Source organism: Mirounga angustirostris, unplaced genomic scaffold (assembly GCF_029215605.1).
Source record: "Mirounga angustirostris isolate CCGP_5_RB_7025 unplaced genomic scaffold, mMirAng1.0.hap1 SCAF_14, whole genome shotgun sequence".
NCBI classification, from domain to species: Eukaryota; Metazoa; Chordata; class Mammalia; order Carnivora; family Phocidae; genus Mirounga; species Mirounga angustirostris.
This window is the reverse complement of record NW_026991722.1, coordinates 83,043,173-83,055,993: the sequence shown is the minus strand read 5'-3', so window position 1 is coordinate 83,055,993 and position 12,821 is coordinate 83,043,173. Positions and strand designations below refer to the sequence as shown.

The following is a 12,821-nucleotide window of genomic DNA, read 5'->3' as shown; positions in this document are numbered from 1 at the left end:
CACTGACACACATGCCAAAATTTGTCTTCCGCCAAGACCTTGCTCTCCCTCCCCAAGATCAATGAAAAGATGTAGCAAAGTCCTTAATATGTTACCTCTCATTTAAAAGAAAGCCTCTAAATCCACAGTACTTTAGACCCGAACCAATGACTGTGGTTGGCTAATGCTCTGAGGCCTTCCTTACCTTTCCACTGCCCCCCCTGGTGCCAGTCCTGGGTGAAAGAAGAAAGGAAAAAGCAGGAGAGGGGGAAATCAGTGAGTGGACACGGGCCAATGACTGCTTGGGCTGCCACAGACCATCCAAACCAGACTTACTTCAAAATTGTATTGTTTGTTACCTTAAACAACAATGTTAGTTTAATATTAGAAGTATGCCAATTTCCCAGTAAACACAGAAACCAGACAATGGTTTCAAGGGAACTGGCCTTTGAGGGAACTTTGGGGGGTGATACAACAGCGCTGTATCATGATTGTGATGGTGTGATATGGCTGCGTGCTCGTCCAGCTGTATCTTAAACCAGGTGAATTCTACCGCAGTTAATGCATCTCAATAACCCTAACATTAAAATACTACATACAGGGGCGCCTGGGTGGCTCAGCTGGTTAAGCGACTGCCTTCGGCTCAGGTCATGATCCCGGGGTCCTGGGATCGAGCCCCACATCGGGCTCCCTGCTCAGCAGGGGGCCTGCTTCTCCCTCTCCCACTCCCCCTGCTTGTGTTCCCTCTCAAGCTGTGTCTCTGTCAAATAAATGGATAAAATCTTTAAAGAAAAATAAATACTACATACGTGTTTAATTCACAAAGCCCCCCAGCAAAACAAAGCAAAAATATTAAACCTAGAGCCCAACACTGTTCCCCGATCACCCTAAAAACCAGCAATACTCATTATTTACAGAAAGGTCATTTAAAGAAACTTGGAGCCCACCCCCACCCCTACCTGCTCCCCCCCCAGCAACCCACAGGGCCCAGGCAGGGGACAAGAGAGGACGCACGAACTGTGAAAATCTTTTATTACTGTCTCTTGTGGCAAAATAACATTTTGTACAAATAAGTCACCTAGTTTACTTTGGACACAAAGACAATACAAACTGGAATGAGGATCTCAGGTGAAGGGGAAAGAGGAGGAAGGACAGATCAGGTCATTGATGTTTCTTATATTCTGTGAAAAATAGATTTACAGGGGGAAAAAAATAGACTTTCACAACTTCAATGAGCCTTTGTAAAACAAGGGGTAAATCCGCCTCCACCAGACCCTTTTTATGGCAAAGATGTTCTGTAACATGGAATGTGAGGAAACGACAAGTGGACGACCAGGCGCTCACGGCAGCTACAGCAGCACCTCTGCATCAGGAATCCTCAGGCCCTGGCGAGGAATCTATGCCGTGGGTCTGGGAACAGACTGTCTCCAGTCCCCAAACCTCACTGCCATCGTGGTGACAAGAGCCACCAAAAGAAAGTAACTTGACAGAGGGAAAAAAAAAAAAAAAGAGTACCCTGGGAGCCTACTGGGGGTGGCAGGACACACTAAGGCAAGACTCCCCCAATTTGTCCATTACACACAGCCTATTAAATGCATCCCAGAAATGAATTCCACTTCAACTGGAAAAATAGGTCGATGATTACCCATCACTGCCATTTCAAGGATCACCAGTCTACAGTGAGCCCCACCTTCCCTAAATCACTGCCCCTGCTGGAGAATCAGATGGCCCAAAGGCTGGAATGTGTCTTCGGGGAGTTCTGCAGGCCCCTGAAAACTGCCTTCTCCGCAGGGATCACTGAGCTAACACATAAGGACAGGGTGGCCTACTTTAGCCCACAACTACTTTTATTGGTTATTTCTTCTGTTTGCTCTTTAGGACAAAATGAAATCAACAGGGATCTTCTTTGAAGAAGCAAGAAGAGCATCGTAGCCCAAGGCTCTGAAGGAAAAGCGAGATGCTCTTCCTGGAGATTCCCAGGCGGAGGGATAGGAGCAGGATAGCAGAGGAAGAGGTGCAGGCATCTGGCCCCGTGGCGCCGGGTGGGCCTGCCAGGCTGCCGGAATGCGTCCCTCCAGGAACTGCCACCCAGATGCCAGCTCTGACCAGGAGGCAGGGTGTCCCCTTGCAGGTCACTTTTCCCCTCCCCCGGCAGCACCCCCAAGACAACTGCTATCACCAGCCCCGATTCCCTACTAACATGGCCTCCCAATTCAACTTCTGACGGCTTCGGCTACTTTCAGAGAAAGGAGGACTTCCAATTCTTTCCCTAGGTCAGGTACAAAAGCGTGAATTCCAAACTCACTCCGGTTAACCCCCCAGAGTGGTGATGCTTCTCCAGATTTCCTGAGTAATGAGACACAAGAATCCGGACTCCCAGGTACAGAACACCAGACAGACCTTCTGGAGCAGATGGTGTATCTCTGTCCTCCTGTCCTCCTGGACACAGACGGAGCATATGACCTCGAGATGGTCCAGTGAGACTAAGGCAAGCTAATGGGGAGGAGGACACGGCCCGACTCAAGCCAGCATGCCTAGCTCCCCTGCGCTCCCCCTAGCAAAGGCTAACACTGCATAGAAAAGACAGTCCACTAGTCCACACTGCGTGGTCTGTCCTGGGACACATTTCCAAGACACTATTGAGTAGAGCTCTGGACAGCTCCAGAAACCACATCCTAGATAGTAATTAAATATCAAATAGTAGAAAATCTCCCAATTAGGCTACTGTCCAATAGAGAAGGGGTGGTTCTGAAGCTCAGTATGCACACACGAATATGCTAGAGGAGACATAAGGAGAAACCAGGCAAGGAGGCAGTACTGATGTCTGTCCACAGATGAGGAGGGAAGGAGGGCAATGCAGCTTTTCCCAGTAGCACGTGGGACAGAGCCACACATAAGGCACCTGAATTTGTGGTCGACTCCAGTTCTGAGATTCACCCGGTCTGGTGATGAGTAACCCATGTGCAGGGTGCCTGGTCTCTTCCCTCCCTCAGTGGTTGGATCCAGTGCCAGCACACAGGAGTAAGGGTTTTCTCAGTAGAAAGCTGCCAGCATCTGGCACAGCCCAGACTCTGGCCTGGCACAGAGCACTGGGCCAAGGTTCAAGGCCACTCACACTCTAGAATCCAAAGAGGGAGCAACACTGGTTAGCGAATGCACAGGGGGCTTCTGTGGCAAAGTGCTGGGCCCCGTGTGGCCTTTGTCCCAAACATCTTGGGAGACTGCTCTCCTTCAGCTACTACGATGCTTCACAGTGACTGTTCCCACATGCCCGGCCCTTCCTCCTGCTACCTTCCTATCAAGGCTAAACCCTGGCCACAGCAACAGTCTTATCAGAGGGTCAGCCACCCGTCAGACAACCGGGAGCAGCGGAGGCTATCCAGGGAGGGCCTGAGGACAAAAGCGGCCCACGAGGATGTGCAGGGAGGGTTTTCTGAGAAGACCTTTTGAGACCTCGGCCCACTTCACTCACCTTTTCCAAGCACCCAAAAACAGGCCAACTAGCGGTATGAGGACCAGAATAGGCATTACTGAGGTCTGACTTGCCGGGATGGTTCCCGAAATTATTTCAGGAGAAAGGCAGACAGGAAAATCCTCCTCAGTAAGAAATCTACAAAGAGTTTCAGAGGCAAACCCACATCATAAGCCAGTCCTGCGGGCTCTCCTGGGTAGAGAAAATCAAATCCCTCCTTTAAGTAGCTGCTGGTCCGTAACCATCCCGGGCCCCAACATGAGCCAGATTAGCCCCAGGCGCCTGTTTAATACTATCAGAAGTCTAACCACACATCACATATGCTGGGAACACCATGGTCGTCTTAGAAAACCTCCCCGAAAGAAGACTAAGGAAAGAAACCAACCAACCAACCAACCAACACAAAATACACGGCCTGCTGTGGCCTCGAGAGATCCTACTGTTCCAAGAGCACAAAACTGACCGTCTATTTCAGGAGATACTCAAAAGTTAGGAGCGAGGACAAGCAGAGCAAGCTCATCCTTCCTCCAAAATGGCAACAGGAGGGCACTGCCAGGCTGCAGCCTTGGTGTGTCCCCAGGAGGGCTGGTGGAGGAGCCTGGAAGTCAGACAGAGAAGCAGGCCTCGCCACAACACGGACCTTTCAGTCTGGCAACCCTAGCGGCCCCCGGTGCCCCCACTCTTGGCACCCCTCCACCACCCCCCTTTCTTTCCAGTTGCTTTAGAACTACACACAAGCTGAGGTCAGACTATGCCGACAGCAACACTGTAAGTGAGAGGAGGAATCGCCTAGAAGAGGCCCGGCTTTCAGCTTCTCACCGTGCCCTGGAAGCTACGGAGAAGCCGCTGCAAGCCGGCCGGCCAGAGCCCCCTCACCCCGACGCAGCTGCGCCTGCAGGGACCCAGGCTCATCAGCACAACCAGCAGGCAGCTCGGACAACAGGAAAATAGACTTTCTTTTTTCTCTGGACTCCAGGAGCCTGACCCTAATCCTCTAGTACCTCTGTGACCTACGGGGCAGGGAAAAGGGAAGAAAAAATACTGGGGAAGAAAACACAGCACTGCTTGGCACCTCTCTTGAGCACAGGAAACTACCACGCCCGCCTTGGCTTCCCGGGACCAGGCTCCAGATGTGTGTGGACGAACACAGGTTCAACCACCTCCATGTGCCAGGACCTTGGGCCACAGCAAAGCACCTCCCCGTCCACTCCTGCAGCAGTCACTGGCCTCCATTATAGGCATAGTCAGCCTTGTTGTGCATTATCAGCTTGTTGTCAACAAAGTAGAAGCTGTCAGAACGGGTCTCATAGGGATTTTCAATCATCAGACGAACTGCAAGTCAGAGAAAGGGAAACAGCAAAGACATATGTGTGAGTCTGCCCCCTGGGCTAGGTGGGAAAAAACGTAGCATCCCCTCAGTAATTCCTAAGCCAGCACTCTAGAACGTGTGAGCGTACTCTGCCAGAATAGTGAGGTCAGAACAGAGCGGGGCGGGCTTGGAGAGCTGGAGAGAACCACAGAGGCCCCCAAATTAAACACAATACCCACTTCAACATAAGGATGCAATCAACTCTGACATGGCACTACTTGGGCATCTCCAGCCCTTAATCAGAACCCCAGGGAACCAGATTACCCTTTTGCCAACATGGACCACCGAAGACTGTTTATTCAGTACTTCTGGTCTGTTCCCCATCTCTAGACATTCTGGTCCAAATTCCAAAAGCTGTGCCTCACTGTGCCCACCCCCCACGGGCATCCCTGACAACCAAAGGAAGCCTAGGTGTGCGTGAGTGCAGGAGGACAAAGAGCGAGGAGCCTTTCACAGGCGTGGCTCAGGGTATTAAGTTGCCAATGATCCAGCAAAAGATCTGCTTTCTTGGGATCCAGATTTAAATCTTCTGTTTGCTCAGGCAACTGCCCAGACCTCTTTAGCCATACTAGAGAGTCAAGATAATTAATTAACAGTCACAACCTCTGATCAGTTTTGAGTTAATGATCACATGCTATTTTGGCTCCTCTGGAGGAAATGCGCTTGTTTACCACAGTTCTCAAAAGATGAAACGGATTGTTTAAAGTCCTTTGAACCCACTCAGGCCAAAAAGTTATTTGGTTTATATCCAGAATATTGACCTCCACATTCCTTCAGCTTATTTGGTTTCAAGAAGAAAAGTTCTACTGCCTTGGGTAAAAACTTGAAATACTATACATAATCCTTTCCTGCAAGTATCTACCTATTCTGGCCCAGCTTGGGGAGCGGGATCAGAGGCCATCATCAACAGCCTGCCCCACGTTAGCAATCCTCATTTTACCTGGAAACAGCACCGTCAATGTGAGTGGAGAATATTCTGGTTTTCAGAATCTAACAGTTTTAGGGACCTGGGATTCTGAGAAAATATATGTAGTGTATGTAGGTCCTTCCCTACAACTCAGCCAAACTCCCCCGACTATTCACTATTCACAGGATCCCGCTCACACATTCTCATTGTTCTGGAGCCATTTTCCCTGGTTACCAACAGAGAATGCTAACCCAAGAGAGCGCCACCGGAGTCCCAGGAACTGATAAAGCCTGTTCTTTCTCTCGATCAGTCCACCTCTTCCCCTGCCTCAGCTTCTCCCTCTGGGGCCTCCTGAGTTTTCCCTCCTCACAACTATAGGATTACTCTTCCTAAGACATGGCTTCCATCTGGCCACCCCCACTGCTCCAAGCTCTGTAACAATTCCCTTTTTCCTGTGGATCTATTCTGACAGCAGAGGATGAGAAAGACCTCTGATTCTAGTTGGCCCCCAGCTTCACTTCTCCCTCTGACTAAGGAGAAAGGGGAGGGTGAACAAGGAGTGCCGGGCAGGAGCCAATGACCAGAACATAATGGAAAACCAAAGCGGCTCGGAGAGGCGCTCCAGCTAACCCTAGGCCCGGGGATCGTCATGGGCCTCCCCTCCTCTCCATCAGTCACCTCCTTTCCCGCAGCAGGCACCTAAAGCAGATGGCCTGCATTATTAAAACTTTCGATGCTCCCAGACAGGCAGAGTTTGAAACCCTAGACAGGAGCACTAGGAAGTGAGAAGCCTGAGGTCAAATGCCTACAAAGGCATCATGTCACCACCTCCCTCCTCTGCCAGATGAGGGCGTTGGACCAGATGGACTCCAAAGTTTGTTCCTTCTAGCCCTAAGAATCTAGAATGATACAGAAGTCAGGGGATACATACTGACATCCTCAGAAAGCTGGGGAAACTCATAGATATGTTCACAAGTGTTCCTACTGCTGGGGATGCAGAAGCCGAAATCGAAGTCAAAGTTTTTCAGCAAGCGTTCCCGGAAATAGTGCCGCTCGATCATCCGGAAGTTTGACACAGGTTTGTCTCCCACTGTGAACTCCACTCTGCAAAATAAACCTCTGTGAGCTCTACTTGGCCTCCTCCCTCCTCTAAAGTCAATCCAGAACCCAACCAAGAACATTCTTTGTGGACAAAGAGTGTTCTCCCCTCCAGAAATACTGGTACTCACGTTGCTCCGACTGTCCGGAGGCGGAGAAAGGCGGGTGTGAACTGATAGCGGACAAAACGTCCTGCACTGATATCCACGTCTCCACCTTCGTCGTCGTCCTCCTCCTCTTGGTCTGAAAGAGCACACAGAATCTTGAGTGTATTGTCTCGGCACCACCGGTCCCAACAGCACAACCAACAAATGGTACTAACACCCACAGAAGGATGGCCAATATCAACTGCGCATTTGCTACATACCAGGCCTTGTGCTGATCACTTCCCAGAATCCTCAGAGTAACCCCGTGGGGGTGTCATCATCATCTCCATGTTACAGATCAGGACGCAGAAGCTCAGAGACATTAAGTCACATGTCCAAAGTCCCCCAAGCAGTAAATGGAGGAAGCAAGGATTTGAACCCAGGGACTCAAAGCTTGTTCTCAAACACTAAGCTATTTACCTTTTATGTAGTTTAAGGGCTTGGGCCATATCCTAAGAGAGCCGGCCTGAAACATAAGCCAGGTGCTAGGCCCCCAGCATGGTCGATAGCATACAGACACGTCTGCTGGTGACGAGGTTGCAGTCCTAGCCACCAACCAGAAGAATGAGACTACAAAGGCTGAAACTAGTCAAAAGCCCAGTTCAAAGAATGCAAAAATTTCTGACAGGCAGCAAAGATAACCCCTAGAAATAACCTTGTTGGGGCACCTGGGTGGCTCAGTCGTTAAGTGTCTGCCTTCGGCTCGGGTCATGATCCCAGGGTCCTGGGATCGAGCCCCGCATCGGGCTCCCTGCTCTGTGGGAAGCCTGCTTCTCCCTCTCCCACTCCCCCTGCTTGTGTTCCCTCTTTGGCTGTGTCTGTCAAATAAATAAATAAAATATTTAAAAAAAAAAAAAAAGGAAAGAAAGAACCTTGTTATTTAAATAGAAGATACTGGCCTACAGTCTTGGCGTACCGTAATGCCTATTCCAGGCCACGCCAGGTCCAACACTGAACACCTGGGAAACAGTGAGGCAGATAGATGGGCAATGGACCAACGTGTGGGACCTGAATGAGGGCCAGTCTAGTCCATTCCTGAACCCAGAAAGTGGAAGTTCTGTAAAATGAATCAAAGAACCATTCTAATGTGAAAAACAACGTAGTTCCCACTAGTAGCCATCCAGTGTCCAGCAAAAATATTTTCTCCAGGTATAGGCTGAATATGGGTGCAACTGATCTTTTTTAGCCCCAAACATCTCCGCCAATAACAACCCCAAGAGCATATGGGCAACCAGACTGAGCAGGGGTTCAGAGCCAGCCACTGGAGAGTCCTTGCTCCAACAATGTGATTCAGAGAGAATCAGACCGAATCTTCTCAGGAATTCAAACTCATCAGAACAAGTGCAGCAGGAGGGTACTGATTCAGTGGGAGCATATTCTAAGTGAATCAAGATCCTTAAAGGTAAAGACTGGAGAAGTTGAAAATCAAGGTATTTTTACAGGATCTGCAGCTGACCCTCTTTTTTTTTTTTTTTTTAAAGGTTTTATTTATTTGACAGAGAGAGACACAGTGAGAGAGGGCACACAAGCAGGGGGAGTGGGAGAGGGAGAAGCAGGCTTCCCGCAGAGCAGGGAGCCTGATGTGGGGCTCAATCCCAGGACCCTAGGATCATGACCTGAGCCGAAGGCAGGCACTTAACAACTGAGCCACCCAGGCGCCCTGCAGCTGACCTTCTTGAGACAGTTCAATTTTGTACTGAAATGACTACTATGGGCCCAGCCTAATCCAAATCCACATATCTGAAGCAGCCCTGGGGTCCATGAAACATCTGAAGTACTGGGACGGGTCACTTAGGGATGTGAATGCCACAGACCCAGGAAGCTGGCTGGCCCTGATCCTCCCAACACCAGCTAAGCACCCACAGGCTGGAGCCGTTAGGTGCCTTGGTCAGCCCTAGATTATGAGAGCACAAAGGATGCCAGATAGGGTGAGAAGACTAGGGCTCCAACCTTGGCTGTACAACGAACCTGAGCGGAGATCTTCTCAGGAAAGCCTTTCGACCTACCTGGGATACTAATACCTGCCTTACCAAATTTACAGGCTCTTCTGAGCAGCGAATCAGACGAGAAGAGCTTTGCAAAAAGAATTATTAATACAGACCTCGGTGAATACTCTGCAGTCATCCGCGCTGGTGTTCTAAAAACTAATGCCAGAGGGCGCTCCGTCTCCGATGATGAGCTCCAAGACCGACATGTGGTCCCCTAGCCAGGAATGAATCACCCTGGGGCTGCATCACAAGCACCGGAAGCATCTATTCAAAGCTAATTTAAGGAATCCCAAGTAGTTCATAGGTCTGGGCTTTCTGTTCATCCAGAAAATGGTGAAGATTAAAATCCAAACTAGGACTTACAGGGAAATAGGAGGCACTGTTTAAAGGAAAGCGAGGGAGAAGACAGGGAAGCCCAGACCGGGACCCTCAGCATCACCCTTCCAGTGTTCCCTGGACACAAGGCTCAGGGGCACTTTCCTCATTCTACTTTAATTCCAAGGCTTCCTATCCTAAGTGGAGGCAACATGGTAAGATGAACGAGCACAACCTTAGGAAAGTCACTTGGAAATTCTGGGCCTCAGTTTCCTTATCTGTAAAATGGGAATAGTAACTCCTCCCAGAAATGTGAGGATTATAGGACCTGATGCAAACAGAAACACATGTATAACCAGCAGAGGGTAGATACTCAACAAACACCAGCCTCTCAGCGCAGCTTCCAACCAGTACGCCAGGCAGGCCAGGTTTCAGGAGGAGGCACTGCACGGACATGCTGGAGTACAAGCTGCAGGATGCAACGGTTCACACAAACGGGAGCCTCGGAGACCTTCTCAAGTGGCTGCGACAATACTGAGGCCTACCTGAAACACAGGGTTTGGCAATCTCAAAGAGCACTGTCCCTGTCTCCAAGTCTCGAATTTTGAAACGGGTGAAATCAATACTGTAGATGTTATCTTCGGGTTTACATAAATAATCTGAAAATAAGAGAGAGAGAGAAAGACAAATGCTGTTTAATAATCCTCCAAAACTATCATTTCTTTCTTTGTCAAGTTTTGAAGCAAAGTCAGGCTTTTTCTTCCTACACAATTCACTTAAAATACACCCAAAAACTTCCTCTTATGTTACAAGCAAAAGTTGTATGAGCAGAATAAGGGGATCGAAGAAAGAAAACAAGAGCATGGATTTGGATGGGATGAAAGATTATCATAACACTTTTAGAAACAGGGATAGTATCAGGGGCTTGCTTTGGAAACACCCCCAAAATGGCCTACAAGGCTTCCATAATCTATTAACTTGATGTCACAACAGAATTTTTTTACAAATCCATTTTAAAACATTTATGCTGATCTAATGGCCAATATAGTGCCTGTTTGCCGGCCGTGAGTATCGCACAGCAGAGATCAGCAAATGTTTTCTGTAAAGGGCCACATCCAAATAATTTAGACTTTGGGGCCACACTGTCTCTGTCACAACTAAACTCTGTCTCTGTAGCAAAAAGCAGTCAGACAACCTGCATATAAATGAGCAGGTCTGTAGTCCAATAAAACTATTTACAGACACTGAAATATGAATTGCATATAACCATGTGTGCTGAGATTTTTTTTTCCCTCAACTATTTAAAAATGTAAAAACCACTCTTAGCTTGCAGACTGTACAAAATCAGGCAGTGGACCATACCTACACAGGTGACAGGGCAGATCTGCTGGGAGGGCACTGGGCCAAAGTGAAGTGGAGCCCGTGACAACCTGAGCAGCTGGTCAGTATGGTACTGATCATAGGAAACTTCCCTGATTTCTTTCTACGATGTGACTCCTGATAGCATCTTCTTCTCCACAACTCATTTGAGCACTTTTTCTTACACTGTCTGCTTGTGTTAGTTGTTCCATGTTTTACAAGCTGTCTCTCCAGTAATATGGCAAACTTGAGAGCCACTGATTACTTTGTAAATCCTAAAAAGACTGAGATGGCTTCTGCACCTTTTGAGGGTATTCAATAAATAACTTGCTGAATGGAACAGATTTGAACAAAATCCAGAGGTCACCACGCTCTGACCTGTGGCTGTCTCCAGTAGGCTGCTGGGGTGAGGTTGAGCAAGAGCACCAATCCCAAGCTCTTACACATGACCTGAGTGCCCACTGAGAATGCCGCTAAGGGCCAGGCATTAGAATGGCCTGATTCACCCTTGGTATCAGGAGAAAGCAGGAGGCTAGAAAGCTCAGGTGATGAGCACTTCTGGACCTTCAGAGAAGCCCCATATGAAAACGGGGACAGAACAGAAGCAGAGTTTTCACAATGCTTCAATAAACTGAATAGCAAGACCTTCTATAGATATACTCAGGCATGCAAAGGACAGGCCCAACCCAATGAAAGGGGGGACATTAAAATATCAAGAATCAAGTTAAACCTATCAGGAGATGGGAATTCCTTTTCATACAGGCTGGACCAAGGCCCACTGTCTAAACTCCTGCCCGCAAATTACTGGAGCTGCCACCAGCTACCTGAGGTACACCTGAGCAGCCCCAGGCTGACAGCTAAAGCAATTCAGCAGGTAACGCTGTGGCAGCCTTAGATCCACGGAAGGAGTGCTGGTGTCGCAGGGTTAGAAATCTGGAGGGCGGCAAGGATGGGCAGGGCAAGCAGGGTCTAACCTGGGAGAGGGGGAAACAGCAGCAAGAGAAAGGGTGGCAAGTCAGGGCTTGGCTTGGAAGAGAATATAAAAAGGGAGAAGAACCAAGACAGGGGGTGGGCAATGTATTTCTTCCCACCCTTCCTTATTATCAATGAAACCTCGTAGGATGGTTGCATTTTACACAAGAAATTCTTAAACCCTGACACATTCTTAATTCACTAGAACAGGTGTCAAAAGCGAGATTCACATTTTAGACTGGGTACATAAACTGAAACTTTATTAACATATTTTCTAAAGTGGCAGTTTTAAATTTGCATGAAACGCCACGGCAGTATGTTTGAGGAAGAAGGGCCCCCCTGCACACAAAGGGGCAAGGCTTGGGACCAAAGGAGTAAGGGGGCCAAGGCAGGCTGGAGAGGGGGCTGTCGGGGGACGGAGTGGAGGGAAAGGCAGAGAAAGCAGGTAGGGGTCTGGGCGGGCAGAGACTGCAGAGGCTGGCAGTGGGCAGGTTGAGGGAGCCTGGCTGAGCAGGAACTTCACTGATACCCGTGGGTCTTCCAGGACGAGGGGCAGCGGTCCCATTTAACCAGGGTCAGGAGGTTCCGGTTAAGCTAAAGGGGCTCCCTACCCAAACGGATCCAGCTGAGGAGGAGAACGGCCCAGCCTGGAGGCCCAGCTGGGGCCCGCCCAGGAGGAGCCTGGCGTGGCCGGACACAGGGGAGCGCGGTCAAGCTCAAGGAGAACCCCTTCCCACCAGGTCTGGGTGAGGGTGGGGAGCACAGGGCCGTCCCGGCAGAGCGGCGGGCGACGCGGCCTGGCCGGCCGGGGGGGTCTGGGTGGACCCCGGGCCGGTCAGGGGGCCAGCGGCCGACTCCGCTGAAGGCGATAAGGGGCCCAGGTCCCGGGGCGAGGGCAGGGGCGCGGTCGGGCCGGCACTCACTCTCGGTGACCCTGCTGAGGCGCAGGACGTGCTCGGGCCGGATGGTGTCCAGAGCCAGCAGCTCCTGCTCCGTGACCGCCGCCCCGATGCCGTCCTCTGCCGCGTGGTGGGGCGCCTGCCGCCGCGCCTTGAGTCGGTTCAGCACGCCGCCGCCCGCCTTCTTCTTCTCTTCCTTGCCGGCCACCAGCCCCCCAGGCCCAGCCGCCGACCCCGCGGCCGCAGCCTTCGGGTTCGACCCGCTCATCGCTCCGCCGCCAAGATGGCCGCCGCCTCCGCAGCGCCGTAACTATGGA

The 12,821-nt window shown here is 50.2% G+C and overlaps 1 protein-coding gene across 1 annotated transcript; it reads right to left on the bottom strand.

The window, feature by feature from the left end:
* Nucleotides 1-994: 994 nt before the first annotated feature.
* On the bottom strand, nt 995-12,821 carry UNC119B (unc-119 lipid binding chaperone B). The gene is made up of 5 exons (XM_045887493.3): nt 12,529-12,821; nt 9,820-9,933; nt 6,957-7,068; nt 6,659-6,831; nt 995-4,783 (listed from the first exon to the last, which is right to left on the bottom strand). The coding sequence occupies exons 1-5, from the start codon at nt 12,770-12,772 to the stop codon at nt 4,671-4,673; spliced, it is 756 nt and encodes a 251-aa protein (XP_045743449.1). The 5' UTR covers nt 12,773-12,821; the 3' UTR covers nt 995-4,670.

Coding starts and splice junctions, on each gene's coding strand:
- UNC119B (XM_045887493.3), bottom strand. CDS start 12,772: ATGAGCGGGTCGAACCCGAAGGCTGCGGCCGCGGGGTCGGCGGCTGGG. Junction 7,069..9,819: donor TGCCAAACCCTGTGTTTCAG/GTAGGCCTCAGT, acceptor GTGCTCTTTCAG/ACCAAGAGGAGGAGGACGAC. Junction 4,784..6,658: donor CCAGCTTTCTGAGGATGTCA/GTATGTATCCCC, acceptor TCTGACTTGCAG/TTCGTCTGATGATTGAAAAT.